At 53.8% G+C, this 16,855-nt stretch overlaps 1 protein-coding gene across 4 annotated transcripts in view; it reads left to right on the top strand.

Annotated features, from left to right (window-relative positions):
- The window catches only part of LOC144938234 (CLIP-associating protein 2-like), a 48,800-nt gene that overhangs the window by 10,506 nt on the left and 21,439 nt on the right, over positions 1-16,855 (top strand). For 3 of the 4 annotated variants that reach the window (XM_078866067.1, XM_078866068.1, XM_078866066.1), the window contains exons 2-15: positions 1,013-1,141; positions 1,638-1,708; positions 2,932-3,024; positions 3,477-3,622; positions 4,786-4,921; positions 5,830-5,900; positions 6,722-6,781; positions 7,571-7,648; positions 9,232-9,408; positions 10,685-10,743; positions 11,661-11,870; positions 13,421-13,513; positions 13,946-14,173; positions 16,523-16,630. In XM_078866067.1, coding sequence (XP_078722193.1) covers positions 1,013-1,141; positions 1,638-1,708; positions 2,932-3,024; positions 3,477-3,622; positions 4,786-4,921; positions 5,830-5,900; positions 6,722-6,781; positions 7,571-7,648; positions 9,232-9,408; positions 10,685-10,743; positions 11,661-11,870; positions 13,421-13,513; positions 13,946-14,173; positions 16,523-16,630 — 1,659 coding nt within the window. The remainder of the gene's footprint in view (positions 1-1,012; positions 1,142-1,637; positions 1,709-2,931; positions 3,025-3,476; positions 3,623-4,785; positions 4,922-5,829; positions 5,901-6,721; positions 6,782-7,570; positions 7,649-9,231; positions 9,409-10,684; positions 10,744-11,660; positions 11,871-13,420; positions 13,514-13,945; positions 14,174-16,522; positions 16,631-16,855) is intronic. The other variant, XM_078866069.1, reaches the window with a different exon arrangement.

The raw sequence follows: 16,855 nt of genomic DNA, 5'->3' as shown, positions 1-16,855 counted from the left end.
TTCCATCAGCAGTGTCGTGAACAAACCTTGCCAGAGGAATGTGGAATTTACACTGAGGCCTGTAATCAACAAATGAGAACCACCCCCAGGCTAGTTTGACTATTAAAAAAACAAGAGATTGCTTGAAAATGTGACAAAAATTTAACATTCTCTCCATAGAACAGCACTATGCACACACACACATATACAGTGAGTCTACTGCATGTCGCTGTGGATTGATGATGTCAGCAGGGCCTGTGAGCAGCACGCGGCCTGGGGAGGCATTAGCGTGGGGGGGTTGGGTGGGGAAGGCTTGGTGTGGGGTGGGGGTGAGATGGGGGGGTGGGGGGAGCTGTGATGGGTGAGCGGTACTCATGGAGTGGGCCCACGGCCAGCTGACGAGTCCCTGCCGCCTGTGACCACGTGGTGACACAATCCCGACGTTGTCGCATCCTCCTCAGCGAGCTGTGGTCTGCCACGAGGTTGTACACTGCTCACTGCAACTGGCCGTGCTAAACCAAGCTTATGGCTCCAAGTACCCCCTCCCTCCCTCCCGTATCCTGTCACCCACCCACCCAGTCCAGTGCTGTGCTCCCCGATACATTTACTAGCACCGTGGACAGCGCCGTGGACGGCGTTATACGTGGCCACGTGTGTGCAGGGTTGCCATCCATCACCACTTTCATGTTTTGTACGTACGTACGTTGAACTGCTTTCGCACCGTACGTAGCCAACCGTACTAATCGGAGTGCCGTTTGTTGCTGACCGCTTGTGGTCCTTCGGCCTTCGGGCCACTGTGTTCTGCGACCATGGAAAGAGCAAATCGGAATTGGGGGAGGTAAATTGCCGACATGGAGTGGCACTCAGAGAGGTCGTCGACCAGGGAGAAGACCTAAAGCCAGACGGCGGACTCCGCTGCGAGATCTATCCGGGAGGAAATGACGCGATGGGCGAGGCGCGTGGCGGCGTGGGCTGCGGTGACCTATTGACCTTGACCTTTGCGCGGCCGTGGCCTCTCTCTCCCCCCGGCCAGACAAGGCACACGAGGAGGATGAGCCGGTGGAGGGAAAGGGAGCGCCGGGAGGCAAGGCCGGCCGCCGGGGCCCTGGGCAGGGAGGGGCAGGCCGCAGGCAGGGCCCCTGGTCAGCAAAGGCGGCCACAGGTACGGCGCACGCGGCACCGGCGTGACCCGGATGAGACGTACGCATGCACACAGGTGTAGCTACACAGGCACGCAAAGATCTCCCGTATAACTTTTTGGTTTTTTCGGTAAAGTCACGTATAAAGAGAAAATAATACATTAAATATTATTTTCTCTTTATACGTGACTTTACCGAAAGAACCAAAGAGTAATTCCTGCAGTCACGAAAGCTCCAAATTAAGTATATCTCCCGTATTGCCTTAACAGACTGTTGGGGAAAGTGCTGTTAGCCCGACCGCCTTCGTCTCCCCAGAGGCGATGTTGACACACCGCACCAGGTACTCATTTGAGGCTGAGTCGACCTAAGGGAGGCCCAGGACCGGTTCAAATATTTGTCACTGGTATTGGTGGCCATGAGCGGGAATGGAACTTGGGTTGCCTGGTTCGTGTCTCTGTTTGTGTCTCACCTGCATCCATCTCCGTGTCTCTCCATGGCGTCCCCGTGTCTCGGGCCCAGGGCGGGAGGGTGCCGGAGCGGTGGATGAGGAAGACTTCACGAAGGCGTTTGAGGACGTCCCCTCCGTGCAGGTGAGAGCACGACGGACGTCTGAGAACAAACTAAACTATTAACATTTTTTTTTTTTTACAGGGAAAGTACCCGTGAGCTATGTAGCTCTTTTTTAAGAAGCGACCTAGCCACGAATGATAGCTCTCAACGAAGTAGCTTGTCGCGTGGAGAACAAATACTCTGGGCGCACGTTCATTCTAAATGTGGAGAGGAACCGGAGAAAAATCCACGCGACCACGGGGAGAGACGTGCAATCTCTAAATATACAGCAGCAGGCGTCAGGGTCGGGATTGAGCCCACGATCTCCTGCATACCAGGCGAGGGAGTTAACATCTCCTAGCCATCACAAGCTGGCAAGCCAGTCCATCGAGGGAGCCCCCGCCCTTGTTAGAAGACTCTCCGTGCACAGAAATGCATTGTGCAGTGGCGGTGGCTCAGAGGGTCAGAGTGCGAAGCCGGCACGGCCGAGACCCTGGGTTCGAATCCGGGTGCTAGCTACTGCTGCCCGTGGTTAAACATGCTTCTCACGTGCAGTGAGTCGATGGTCTCGGCCCGGTCACCGAGGACTGTACGAACAACTCATCATAATGAACATGATTTATTTCTCAGTTATGGATGCATTCCAGCTCTTGGAATTAAACGCTTTGGTTCTTTTTCTCAACAATCCGTCCTCCTCCTCTCCCTTAGAGATTTTCCCGACATCCATCTCATCATCCTCATCGCCGCCCTTCCGCGTCCCTGCGCCACGTAGCCGCTCAAATCGTCCCCGTGTCCCCACGCGCCACCAGAAGACGCAAAGCACCGCTGTCCAAATTTGCTGAATATGAATATTACCCGCAAATTACTCGATTATACATCGCAATCATCGCCCTCCCCCCCCCGCCCCCCCCCTCACTGGCCGACTAATGCCCCAGGTCACACGCCCAGATCAATGGTGTGCTGTCGATATCGAGCGTGCGTGCGTGTCTGTAATTTCATAGAGCGCCTCGGGGTCCCACATTCCCACAGTCTGTAGGTCTCTGCTCAGTGCCCAATGGTGGCTATTTCAGATTCTCAATCTGGGAATCCACACCGTCGAAAGTCGGACGAACACGACATTCCGCGGTCGTACGGGCGCGCTGTTTGGCACGGTGTCCGACGTTTCGCTCCGTGTTCCGGGAGCTTCTGCAGGAACTGAAGCTCGAGTGGTGATGTATTGCAGCGTTTAAACAAAAACGAACTCGAGCCTTGCGCCTCCCCGCAGATCTATTCCAACCGCGACCTCGAGGACGCCATGAGCAAGATCAGAGACATCCTGTCGGACGACAAGCACGACTGGGAGCAGCGCGTGGCCGCCGTGAGTGACCGAGCCACACGCGGCACCTTCACAGCAGTTCCACGGGACTAGTGGTGTAGCTACGGAGTGCGCAAGGCTCCCCCATGGGCCGGAGGGGCCCAGGCACCGGGCTGTGAAGGGCGGTGGGTGGGGTCGGAGGTGGAGGCAGAATTGGGACAGTGGTGGGCCTCATTTCATTCATTGCACCAGGGCACATGACAATTGATCCCGAGCCTTCCCTAGGTCCACTCAGCCTTAACTGAATACCTGGTGCGGTGTGCACACATCGCCACTGGGGATACAACGGCGGGAGGGTTCGGTTCCGGCCACACCACCTACGTGCGCGCCGCGCCGTCCATTTTAAAAGGTGCCCCGCTAACAGCGCTCTGGCCCCAACAGCATCCCGTTGAAGGCTACACGGGGGGGGGGAACTTCGTCTCTGATCTTTCCTCATCTGCGCCGGGCCCCTGCAGGTGAGGGAGGTCCGCTCGCTGCTCGTGGCCGGAGCCATCAAGCACGAGGGCTTCCTGCAGCAGCTGCGGCTCATGGACCCGGCGCTCAAGCTGAGCGTGCGTGACCTCCGCTCGCAGGTCGTGCGCGAGACCTGCATCACGCTCGCGTGAGTCGCCACGGCACTCTCGTCGTCCTCGTCGTCAATGACGTCATCGGCCTTATTATCACAATAATGATGATGAGGCGCTCATTAGCACGGTTGGCTAAGTACGGCACGGCAGCGTGCGTACGTGCATCGTCGTCGTCAATGTCGCCTTGGTTGTCCTCGCCGCCATCGTCGTCATTGGCGTCATCGTCGCTCTCATCATCAACATTGTTGTTGTTGTCAGCATCATCAACATTGTTGTTGTTGTCAGCATCGTCAACATTGTCGTTGTTGTTGTCAGCATCATCAACATTGTTGTTGTTGTTGTCAGCATCGTCAACATTGTTGTTGTTGTTGTCAGCATCGTCAACATTGTTGTTGTTGTTGTCAGCATCGTCAACATTGTCGTTGTTGTTGTCAGCATCGTCAACATTGTTGTTGTTGTTGTTGTCAGCATCGTCAACATTGTCGTTGTTGTTGTCAGCATCGTCAACATTGTTGTCGTTGTTGTCAGCATCATCAACATTGTTGTTGTTGTTGTTTTAAGCATCGTCAACATTGTCGTTGTTGTTGTCAGCATCGTCAACATTGTCGTTGTTGTTGTCAGCATCGTCAACATTGTCGTTGTGCGAGATGCCGTCATCAATATCATCATCATCACTGTCATCATCATTGGCATCATCAGCATCATCATCCACAACAAAATCAACATCACCATCACCAGTTACAATGATCACCCTCCACACCACCATCATCAATATTGCAATCACCAACGCTAACGTGGGCACGTTGGTCACTGCCATTGTGTATGTGTGTATGTGTGTAGTGACTACGCATGCATGCATGTGTAGTGGTAGTTCAGGGAGTGGTAGTTCAGTGGTTAGTGCACTCCGCTACGAACCCGGAGACCCAAGTTCGATTCCCACTCACGTCCAACACCGGTGAAAATTATCTGAACCGGTCCTGAGCCTCCCCTAGGTCGACTCAGCCCCAAATGAGTACTTGGTGCGATGTGTAAACATCGCCACTGGGGAGACAAAGGCGGCCGGGCGGGGTGCTGGCCACCTACCCCCTCGCACGCCATGCCGGCCTTTATAGGTGCTCTCTAACAGCACTTGCCCCGACGGTCCCTTGAAGGCTACGCGGGGGATCTTTGTTTTGTGCACGTGTGCGGGGCGACGCAGGTACCTGTCGGCGTTGCTGCGGAACAAGTTTGAGTTCACGGCGGAGGCGGTGCTGACCGGGCTGTTTGCGCTCGTGCCGAACAGCGCCAAGGTCATGGCCACGTCCGGGCTCGTGGCGATCCGGCTCATCCTCAAGGTACAAAAGGCAAAGATGCCCCCGGAGAGAGCCTTCAAAAGGCCGTAGCAGCAAGCGCCGTGAGCGAGCAGCACCTACGAAGGCCGGCACGGCACACGAGCTGGTGTGGTGACCAGCACCGTGCCCGGCCGCCCTTGTCTCCCGAGTCTACAGACCGTTGCCAGCTACTTATTTGAGGCGAAGTCGACCTAGGGGAGGCCCTGGACCGGTTCACACACACACACACAAGTATTTTACAACAAAGACAAATATCCCCCATGTAGCCTCAACAAACTGTTGGCGTAAAGTGCTGTTAGCGAGGTGGCCACGAGGCGGTGGATAGCGCTACCTCCTCGCACCCGTGGGGTTTTCTCCATCATCTAAACCACGGTTGTTCTTCACTCGTTTTGAGAGCTCGCCGATAGGACATCATCGGTGTGTGAAGAGGGCCGCCGCACGTCAGGAGCCGCACTAAAGGCCACCAGGGGCCGCCAGTGGCCCCATGGTGGCCTTGCAATGAAGAACACTGATCCAACGACTCATTCATTGCCCGATAACGCCTTGATATATAGAGGATCGCAGAGCTTGGGCAATCGTTGGTGGCGCCGGGCTCCTCACCGCCGCATTGCTGCTGCTGCTGCCTTCCCGCTCGCGTGTGTGGCTTCTCCTCACGCCGCCTATGAGTCGTCCTCTCTCTTTGAGAGCGAGCGAGCGAGCGAGCACCGTGCTTCGGTTGTGGTAGCACGGAGAGAGAAGATGCAAACTCCAACTATACAAGCGTAAGGGTCGGGATCGAACACATGACCTCCTGTATACCAGGCGAGGTAGTTGATATCTCACTACCGTGGCTGCGGGCAGAAATCGTTGTTGCTATTGCACCGACCGCAGTGTCTGTGTGTGTCTGTGTGTGCTTGTGTGTGGGCGCACAGAACACACACGCTCCGCGTCTCACCCCCATTGTCTGCTCCAACGCCGCCTCCAAGGCCGTGTCGGTGCGCAGGTGAGAACAGCAGACGACAGGCGAAGTGGACTCGGAAACAAACAACAACCACGAGGCCGGTTGATCTCAAGCCAGATTTGAGCTTTCAGATGAAGTTCACTCATTTGTTCCGTGCATTTTGACCTCCTGGATTGTTCTTCTGACTTCCTGGAGCGTAGCCTCAGTAAATTTGACGTAGCTTCAAACGAAACGTTGTGACGCTCATCGCCAAAGTTAGGAGGATTGCGTAGAGTGGTGGAGGATTCATAATGGACGCTAATTTGGTCGGATCAATACGCGGCCAATTATGAATCGTAACATTGGCTGAGAAAACCTTTGTGTTAAATTGGCCGGACTGTTTCGTTATCACTTTCTAACCTGATCCATATTCGAGGTATTTTGGGGTTAGACCGCGTAAATATAAATGTGTCGTTAAACCCGCCACCACTCGGCACAGCCAATTAGTGACAAGGTTTGTCACGTAAATAAAGCATGCCAAATTCGCATTGGAGAGTAAACCCACTACAACATTTACAATTCGAGTACTGTGACGTTTCGCCGGTAATCACAACCAGCACCATCAGCCAGAGTCGTGGAGAAAAGCTCCTCCTGTTTAATTTATATTTACACGATCTATCCCAAAAAACTCTGTTATGGATAATATTGGTCGCGAAAGCCTACGTGTTAAACTGACTTTTTCTAACCTTGTAATGATCTCAAGTACCTGTATTTCCTTTGCGCCGCATGGGAGACGCGTTAGAACGAACAAACCACGACGACCATGATGATGATTAGCCATGAGTGGCTAGGTTGAACGCTTGCCGTGTCGTGCGCCTTCTCAGACGCAGTTTCGAGTTCCTGGACCTCATGTTCCAGGAGTGGCAGACGGCTGCGCTGGAGAGGTGAGCGGGGCGGGGCAGGGGGGAACGGCGGTCCGTCACTGTTGGTATGGGGGTCGGGACAGCATCGGCGTTGACGCTGAACGAATGCGGTCATCCGCTAAGCCCTCTGCAACCGCGCCCGCCGCTCTCGAACCACGTGGACGGCATCGTGACGCCGCTGCTCACGGGCCTCAGATGTCCACCATGAGGCAACTGCTCGCTCAACGACCTCCGCTCGAACGCGTCTAGAATTTGTGAATGCGACAAGCAGGGCCAAAATGCAGTTGTTCGGGAACTGTCGATGGTATTTTTGCATAATGCAGGCAGGCCGAGTGCCCTTTTTAAATCCTTAATATTAAGTTCACTTGCTTGCGCGCTTACGACCGTGCACATCTTTCGGTCGTTTTTTAACCCACTTCCCGTGATCCAATCGAGCTGACATTTTGCACACAGACTCGTTGTGCGTGACAATTTATTTTGGTGAAAAATTTTCCCAAAATTTTCCACTTTTTAGGAAAAGAAATGTTTCATATTTTATTTAAAATACCAATGTGATAAAAATGAAACTCTTACTCAAGAAAAACAGAAATGAATAATAAAATAAAACCGATGCCACGCATATAAAGGATTTATAGTGAAAAACTTTGTTTTTACGGGTTAATTTTTCGACATGTCTTCCTGCGTGTCCGTTGAAACTTGTCTTTTTTCCCGACCTGCGTGGATGTCTCTGTCGCGACGATGGGTGTTCTCGCCATTTGCAAATACGATGGGCTCACCCACCTGTCTGCCTGTCTCTCCGCCTGTCCGCAGACACGTGGGCCTGCTGGTGGACACGGTGCGCAAGGGGATCACGGACGCGGACTCGGACGCGAGACTCGAGGCGCGGAAGTGAGTGGGAGCGCGGGGCCCTGAATCGGATCCCGGGTCGGGCTCCGGGTCATGAAGAACCCTAAAGGGCCCAAATTGACGTAACAATAACAACAACTCACCAGGGTGATACACGATTACGATCGTGCCATTTTTATTCTTGATCCGTTTTTCGGGTTGTTGTTATTATCATGACACTCATTTTACCCAGGAAAGCCTCACTGAATCTCAAGCCTCTTTTTCTCAGGAGGATCCTGCAAAGTTTTCGAAGGAGGGGGATGATGTTGCTGCTCTATGTGGGATCCCCAGTGAGTAATAATTACACTGGTCAACAAAAAAAAAAAAATTCTGGCCTGGACTTTTGCAGCTGTTCTAGACTAATTTCAGGGTGCTGATTCCAAATCTGATCTCAGATTTGCTCTATCACATCTCAATGTTATGCTAGCGGCATACCCCATTTTCATTTATTTTACCCGAAATTAACTCTGTCACTTATGATTGCAAGTTGTTGCGAGTCAGTGACTGCTTTAGTGTTAAAATATGGCGCTGTATTTATAGGATTGTGTGTTTATAATATAATTTTACGTAGATATCCACATTTATTTAATATTTTTCTTCTGCAGTTTTTTTATTGAAATTGCAATATTTGATATCTCAAAAATCTGATGTGATAGACAAAAACTGATGCCAGATTTGGAATCAGCACCCCAAAATTACCTTAAAACCGTTGGAATACCTTATGCCAGAAAAGGTGTGTTGACCAGTGTTATCAGTGTAATTTTTCAGCATTGGGATGTTTTGGCCATCAGCGGTTCCACTGCATGGGTTTTCGTTTTGTGAGCAATGGGAGGACACCGGAGAACCCGGAGAGAACCACGCAGACCAGGGGGGAGAGAGAGAGAGAGCACACAGACTCCACACGGCGAGGCAGCCGAGTCGGGGATCGAACCCGGGCCCCTTGCCGTACGTATGTTGAACTTCTCTCGGAACGTACACGCTAATCGGAAAGTGCGGGGGTGAGGAACAACGGACTACCGTTGCACACGACAACGGACTACCGTTGCACATAACAACGGACTACCGTTGCACACAACAACGGACTACCGTTGCACACAACAACGGACTACCGTTGCACACAACAACGGACTACCGTTGCACACAACAACGGACTACCGTTGCACACAACAACGGACTACCGTTGCACACAACAACGGACTACCGTTGCACACAACAACGGACTACCGTTGCACACAACAACGGACTACCGTTGCACACAACAACGGACTACCGTTGCACACAACAACGGACTACCGTTGCACACAACAACGGACTACCGTTGCACACAACAACGGACTACCGTTGCACACAACAACGGACTACCGTTGCACACAACAACGGACTACCGTTGCACACAACAACGGACTACCGCACACACAACAACGGACTACCGTTACACACAACAACGGACTACCGTTGCACACACGGCAACGAGCAGCGGCCGTGCCGCGACGGCTCCCGGTGTTACCGCTGCGCCGCCCAATCCAAACCACGGGCATCACAGCCCCCCCCCCTAACGCGCGTGCGCCCCCCGCACCGGCTCCCAGGGCCTACTGGGGGCTCCACAACCACGCCCCCGGCGCGGCCAAGGCCATGCTGACGTCGCTGGAGCCGTCGTACCAGCGCGCCGTGACGGCGCAGCGCGGGGGCGCCCACCCCAACGGCTCGGGCCTCCTGCAGCCGCACTCGGACCGATCGTCGAGCAGCTCCCAGGAGAGCCTCAAGTAAGGGGGGGGGGGGCTGGGGGGCAGGGGGAGCGGGGGGAAAGGGGGGGGCAGGGAGGGGCAGGGGGGCAGTTGGGCGGGGGGCACCCCCGCAGGGCTGGCCGCCGCCGTGCCACGGTGGCCACCGCACGGCCCGCGATCACGGTGGCCACCGCACGGCCCGCGATCTCGGTGCCCGCACGGATGACGTGCTGGTGTACGATGGTCGGCAAACATTTCGAGGAGGAAGGAGAGGAAGAAGAAGGAGAGAGAGATTTTTGTTTTGTTTTTGACCAAAATAGTCCGAGAGCCCCGTCGCACGCAGGAGCCGCTCGTACGCCACGAACACAGGCGCAGCGGGTAATACAGCGGATGACAAACACACATGCTGACTTCAACAAAACAGGCGGTGGAACAAACTGCGTCTTTTTCGTTTCCCCCCCCCCTTGAGTTATTCTCTAACAATACAGTTTTGACTGTTGTACATTCTGTCGTCACCAAGTCATTCCGCGGTGACCCATTCCCTGCCGTATCGAATCAATTTACGTTCAATTGCGTTTAATATTTAAGTGACAAAGGAAGAAACCAATCGGCCGCTCGCAAGGGAGAAGCCGAAGAGCCACATGCATCTTGGGAAGCGCAGGCTGTGGACCCCTGTACGAGTACTCCACCATAGAGCTCTAATAGCGTGCCACGTACTCGCACCGCGACCCCACAATACCGAGATAGTGGCGCACCGACCGTTCTGTCGGCTCCTGGTGGAGCCGGGTACCGTGGAGGACCTCGCCACGGCTACAGGCCGGGCCACATCTTCATCATTGTCATCATCACGAGTCATGGTCTATCCACTGCTGGGCATTTCATCATCACGTGCGCGATGCAACTGTGGTGGCAGGACACGAGAAGAAGAACGCCATGACATTACAAAACCGTATCGCAACAACTGCTGCCGTTCGCCACTGAGCTGGCGGCGACGCCACCACGGCGCTTGTGCCAGGCTAGGTGCACTTTGGGGCCTACTTGAAGTGTCAAAGGCTCGCTGGCAGGAGGTCACGGGACAGGCCCAGGTGTTACGGGTTGACTGACTGACACGACTGGCAGATGCACCAGCTGTGGTTCCCACTGTGCCAACGAACACATCACTAACACGGCGACACCAGAAAAATGTCACACGAACACCATAGAACACTAACACAGGTGAGCAGTGCACTCGCCTGTGCTCACCTCTGCACCCCCCCACCCGCCCCCACCCCACCCCATCCATCAACCTCCTGTCCCATCCCCGCTCCGAACACAGCCGCCACCTGGGGAAGAGAGGACTGCCCCACAACGTACACAAGGCGACGACGACCAAAGGTGAGCGCCAGTCAGAGGTCGCAAATGGGTTTTGATTCCTTACCCGTACCCGTACCAGGCCGCACCAGGTTCGCAAATGGGTACCCGTACCTGTACCTGGCCGGGTACCCGTTCCCTACCCGTACCCGTACCCTACCCGAAATGAGTGACAAACGTCTACTCACCAGTGACTCACGGCCTACCCGTACCCGGCCGCACCAGGGTAACGCAAACGGGTACCCGTACCTGGCCGGGTACGGGTAGCTGGGTATCGGGTAGGGTACGGGTATCGGGTACCCGGTTGTGACCTCTGGCGCCAGTCAGGTTGTGTCGTCGCGAGCGAGTGACCTACGAGGTGGCCGGCTGGCTCGGGGGTCAGGGCGTTGAGATCCTGGGCGTGAAGCCAGGTTTCGGCCACCGCAGCTGCCTGTAGTGAAACCGGGTTGGTTCTTGCGTGCGGTGAGTCAGAATCAGAATCTTTATTTGTGACTGGAGGAATCCGATGAGCTATGAAGCTCTTTTTCACAGATGGTCCAGGAGGAGCACGGGGTCAGAACGTTACAACAACAAACAATACAAAAACGCGGTAGGAGTGCAAAGTATAGGAAAGGTAAACAAATCACTAAAACAATACAAATTAAATGATTTTTTTTATTTTACGAGGTAAAGCCCACTAAGTTATTAGCTTCTTTTTGCAGAATCGATCTGGCGACAAATGATAGCTCAACGAAGTGGCTTATCAAGTGGAAATTAAAACATCGCCGCATTACATTTTACGAAATATTTAATGGTAACTGCTTCGGTGGGGGGGTGCAAAAACACACGTAACAACAACAACAAACAACACATCCGACTTTGCGTTAAATTTGGTGCCCGACTAAACGTGGCGTTGCTGAGTCCAACTCGAAGCTGATCTCTCTCCTCTCTCTCTCTGCCAGTGCCAGCCGGCGCCCGCAAGCCCCCGCCCTGCGCGCCCGGCGCGATGCAGCGCTCCCGCAGCGACGTGGACGTGGGGGCGGCGCACAGCGCCAAGGCGCGCATGGCGGCCGGCTCGGGGGGCGCCTCGGGCGTGGGGTCGGGGGTCGCGTTGGGCCGAGAGCGACCCCCGACAGCACCGGCCCGGCACCACGTGACGAGCAGCGGATACGGTGAGCGGTCGCCCTGCAGTGATGACGACGATAACGACGATGACAATGATGACGATGACGACGATGATGACGACGATAACGACGATGACGATGACGACGATGACGACGAAGACGATAATGACGACGATCATGATGATGATGACGACGATGACGAATATGATGACGACGACGACGATGATAATGATGACAACGATGATAATGACGACGATCATGATGATGACGACGATGATGACGATAATGACAATGATGACAACGATGATAACGACAAAGACGATAATGACGACGACGACGATGAGGATGACGATGATGACGACGACTATGAAGACGATCACCGTCATTCGTTTTCGTTGTTAATCCGCAGTTGCATTTTGGGTTAGGCCACGAAATGATCTGACCAAACTTATGTCGTGTAACCCTCCACCACCCGACGCTGCCCAATGTATGTACTGTATATGTACGTTGAACTTCTTTTGCACCGTACATAGCCAACCGTGATCATCGGAGGTATGGGAGAAGGACAACAAACTAAACAAAAAAATCAGTTCTAAAGAAATGAGTTTTCAATCTAGATGATTTAAAAGTGCAAAGCTCCGGTGGCTTCCTAATACCGTAAGGAAGAGCGCGTTCCAGACGGCTGCAGATGCGCCTCTGAAATCGCGCGATGCGGTGACCATCTTTGTTAAATTGTCACGCGGTGTACAATCGTTTACCGAAGTGGCAACTATGATCATCGCAGCTCGCTCGATGGTTAGGTTGAAGGAAAATTCTCAGGGCCAAGTTTAGCGATTGGACTCGCGACGTTTCTCTTGAAACTACACAAAGCATCAGCCGGTGATGGTTCACGTAAGTCCCATCAAAGCGGAGATGTTTTGCGTTTTCGAAACTGCTAACCGATGCGACAACTTACGCGCTAAGTTGGGGTCGTTGTCCTTGTATCGTCGTCATCAGCAGCAACGTCATCATCGTCACTGGCGGTAAAGGAAGCAACACCATCAAACACTACCATCACTACCACCTCAACCACCACCATCACTACCACCTCAACCACCACCATCACTACCACCTCCACCACCACCACTACCACATCCACCATCACTACCACCTCCACCACCATCACTACCACATCCACCACCACCATCACTACGACCTCCACCATCACTACTACCACCATCACAACCACCTCCACCACCATCACAACCACCACCATCACCGTCACCACCACCATCATCATCACCATCACCACCACCATCACCACCACCATCACCATCACCGCCACCACCACATTACCACTATCACGACCACCTCCACCACCACTACCACCTCCACCACCATCACTACCACCACCATCACCACCACCATCACCATCACTACCACCACCACCACCATCACTACCACCACCACCACTACCACCTCCACCACCATCACTACCACCACCACCACTACCACCTCCACCACCATCACTACCACCTCCATCACCATCACCACCACCATCACTACCACCATCACCACCACCACCACCATCACGTCACCATCACCGCCGTGTTCCCCAGGCATCCTGCACAAGCCGGGAGGCGTGGGCTCCCTGGGCTCTCCCGGCGAACGGCACGGACGCCCAGCGGCGAAATCCGTCTCCCAGAACCAGCGTGGGCCCCACACCACAGCCTGCACTCGCACCAGCACGCCAGTGGCCACACACACACGGACACAAGGTCACAGGACAACAGACACACACCCAGGCTACTAGACAGACACACGTACAGACAGATTGAGACGGACAGGACGGTTGGCTATGTACTGTGCGAAAGAAGTTCAACATACACATACAGACAGGCAGAGACAGAGGACAGCAGACAGCAGACACACACACACACCCAGGCTAATAGACAGACACAAAATATCCCCCAGTATAGCCTCAACAGACCGTCGGGGCAAGTGCTGTTAGCGAGTAGCACCTATGAAGGCCAGCACGGCACACGAGGGGGTGGGTGGCCAGCACCACGCCCGGCCGCCTTTGTCTCCCCAGTGCCGATGTTTACACAATCGGCATTTCGCATCCCCCCCTCCCCCCCATTCAGGCAGCCGCTCCAGCTCCCCGGGCCGGTTCCTGGCGGGGATCGGAACGAGGGTGTCGCGTGGGCCCCGGCCCCCGATCCCTGCGCCGGCCTGCGCCCTCCCCGCGCCGCCGCTCCTGTCCCAGGCCCCCCAAGCGGGGGCAGGGGGCCCCTCGGGGCAGCGGGGCAGCCTGATCCCACGCAGCCTCGGGGGCAGCCGAGACTCTAGCCCGGCCAGGCTCGGGCCCTCCGGTACGGGGGCGCCGCGCGGAATCAGCCGGAGGGGTCGGGGAAGGGTTCAAATGCAACGCCCCGGTAGTTGTTGACGTGGCGTGTAAAGGCGACCGAATCCCACTCCCCCCCCCCCGACGCTGCGTGGGCGGCGTGAGTGAGTCATTGAGAGTAGTTGGGTAGAAAAAACGAAAGAGGGCAATAGGAACGGTTGGACGAACGGCGGGGGAAGTGAAAAGTGTGCTGGCGTCGTTCGGGAAAAATGGAAGGAACCGGAAATGAGAGGAAGACCCAACAGAGATTAGCTTGACGACGACATCATAAGAGATTGGTGCGAGAAAGATTTGGCCACTACTTGAGTATATTGGCAGAGGAAAGTGGAAACAAATGGCCAAATGTGCAGTGGACACCTACAGGCTATTTGTCCTTGGATCGTGATGATGATAAGATACAAAAAATATGAACTGTTTATTCAATTTAAAGCTTTCATGACAGCAGGGATTCATCTTCTTGGTTCTTTCGGTAAAGTCACGTAGAAGGGAAATAATAAAATATTAAAAATAAAACACAATAAAAGAAACGTACGTTATTATATAATTGTATTATGTTTTATTTTTATTATTTTATTATTTCCCTTCTACGTGACTTTACCGAAAGAACCAAGAAGATGGTATGAACACAAATGAGTGTTTAGCCTTGACTCGAGCAAAGGCCAGAGTCTCAGCCGCACCGGAGTACGAGAGGAAGATCATTCCAGACAGCAGGAGTGGCAAGCAGCAGATCTCACGAGAAGGAGCAACCTCCTCGCAAGGAGCGAAGGTCGATGAATGTGGGTGGCTTTGTGAGGATGCCTCTCTGGCCGCTGGAGCGCCATGGGGCAAGACCTTGCCTAATCTAAAAACAACGGGCGCTGCAATCTTAGAGAGAGCAAAAGAAAGTCGGGTAGCGTGGTGGTCAGGCAGGGCCAATACCTGGGGTCAGTTGCATAAATAATGCCCGTAACTCTGAATCAATCTTTCCCTTGAGGGGTCTTTATGCAACTGGCCACTGGAGTCCAAAATCTCGGTCGGAACCGTCGAGTTCCTGGAAACTAACGCAGGGGCCCGAACACGGGACGACTTGCGCGATTCTAGAAATATCGTGAGTGGCGAGGCGTGTAAAGGGGTTCAGACACAAAAGCGTCGTAAAGTTAGGAGAAAACTTAAGGGGTGCTCGTACATCGATTGTCGAAGTAGAAAAAAGAGTCAACTGATAAGAAATAACATAATCAACGACAACATTCATATTAGTAACACTGATGATAATATTAATGACATTAATAACGAATGTAATAAACACGAACACAAGTGGACCTCCTTCAGACATAGTCTGACTGTAACAACATCACGTCGGCCATGTTGCACGGGTTACTTCAAGGGGGCCATTTTGCATGGGGTTGTGGTTCCTGGCAGCTGATTGGCCGGTTCGATGGGGGTGATGATGCAGTCCCTAGCGACGGCTGCCACGCCCACAGTGTTGCGACCGCACTAAGGCTTACATATTTCCTTATAATTATTTTACGTTTTCTCTTAAAGCTTCTTTGGATCTTTCCAGTATTTTCTGTGCTTAGGCCCTAGACCTGAGCCACCCAACTGCGGTTAAACCAGGTTCTCTAGTGTAGCGATTTGACGGTCTCTGCGTGCGTCTGTGCTTGCGTGAATTCACGTGTGCAAGTCTGTGTGTTGTGCATTTGAGTATGTTTGTCAATGTGTGTGCGATGTGAACTGGTCATTTGCCTCCTGTAGGTCGACTCAGCCTTATACAAGTACTTTGTGCGGTGTTCGAACATCAGCACTGGGGAGAAAAGACGGTCGGGCGTGCCGCTGGCCACCCCCTCGTGCGCTGTGCCGACCTGAATAGCTGCTCGCTAACAACACTTGCCCCAACAATCTATCAGGTTATAGACAATACTGATAGCGGTAGTGTGTTTTCCAGAGCTTCACGGTTAGAATCCAGCGGCTGCCCTGGTTATTACTGCGGGTGTGTAATAACCATGGTAACGCATACGCGTCGTCTGCTGGGAGTTAAAGATCCCCCCGATGTCATTGGCTAGTGGGGCCATCGTGTGCCGGCGTCAGGGGTGCAAAATTTGACAAATCAAAAAATTCATACCGCAAAGGACTAAAGTGGGATCATGCGCATGCACGCAGCAGCAGCAGCAATCGTTGCCCCCAACTTGCAGACCGATGCCCCCCAGGTGACTCCTTGCAAATGAGCCTCATCCTGGTCTCTGTGACGTCTCACCTGGTTCAACTAAAGAACTCGGAATCTCTGTGGGTGATTCTTTGTAAGTGTCCATTCTCGCCCCCCCCCCACACCCCGTCCCGGCAGTTCGGGAGAGCCGCATCCCGCGCGTGAGCCTGAGCCAGGGCTGCAGCCGCGACACGAGCAGGGAGAGCAGCCGCGACCCCAGCCCCGTGCGAGCATTCGCGGCGCTCTGTGAGTGAGAGCACTCGCTCGCTCACTCACTTACTTTCTCATTCACTCTCTCGTTCACTCTCGCTCAATCACTTGCTCACTTGCTCAAGCTTCAAATCTAGAACTTGCTCATTTACTCGCTCATTCTCTCGCTCAATCATTTGATCACTCGCTCACTCGATCGTTCACTTTCTCACTCACCAGCTCATTCTCTCACTCACTCTCTCGCTCTCTCTCGCTCACTCT

This window comes from Lampetra fluviatilis, chromosome 21 (genome assembly GCF_964198595.1).
Source record: "Lampetra fluviatilis chromosome 21, kcLamFluv1.1, whole genome shotgun sequence".
NCBI lineage: Eukaryota > Metazoa > Chordata > Hyperoartia > Petromyzontiformes > Petromyzontidae > Lampetra > Lampetra fluviatilis.
This window is presented reverse-complemented; position numbering and strand designations above follow the sequence as displayed.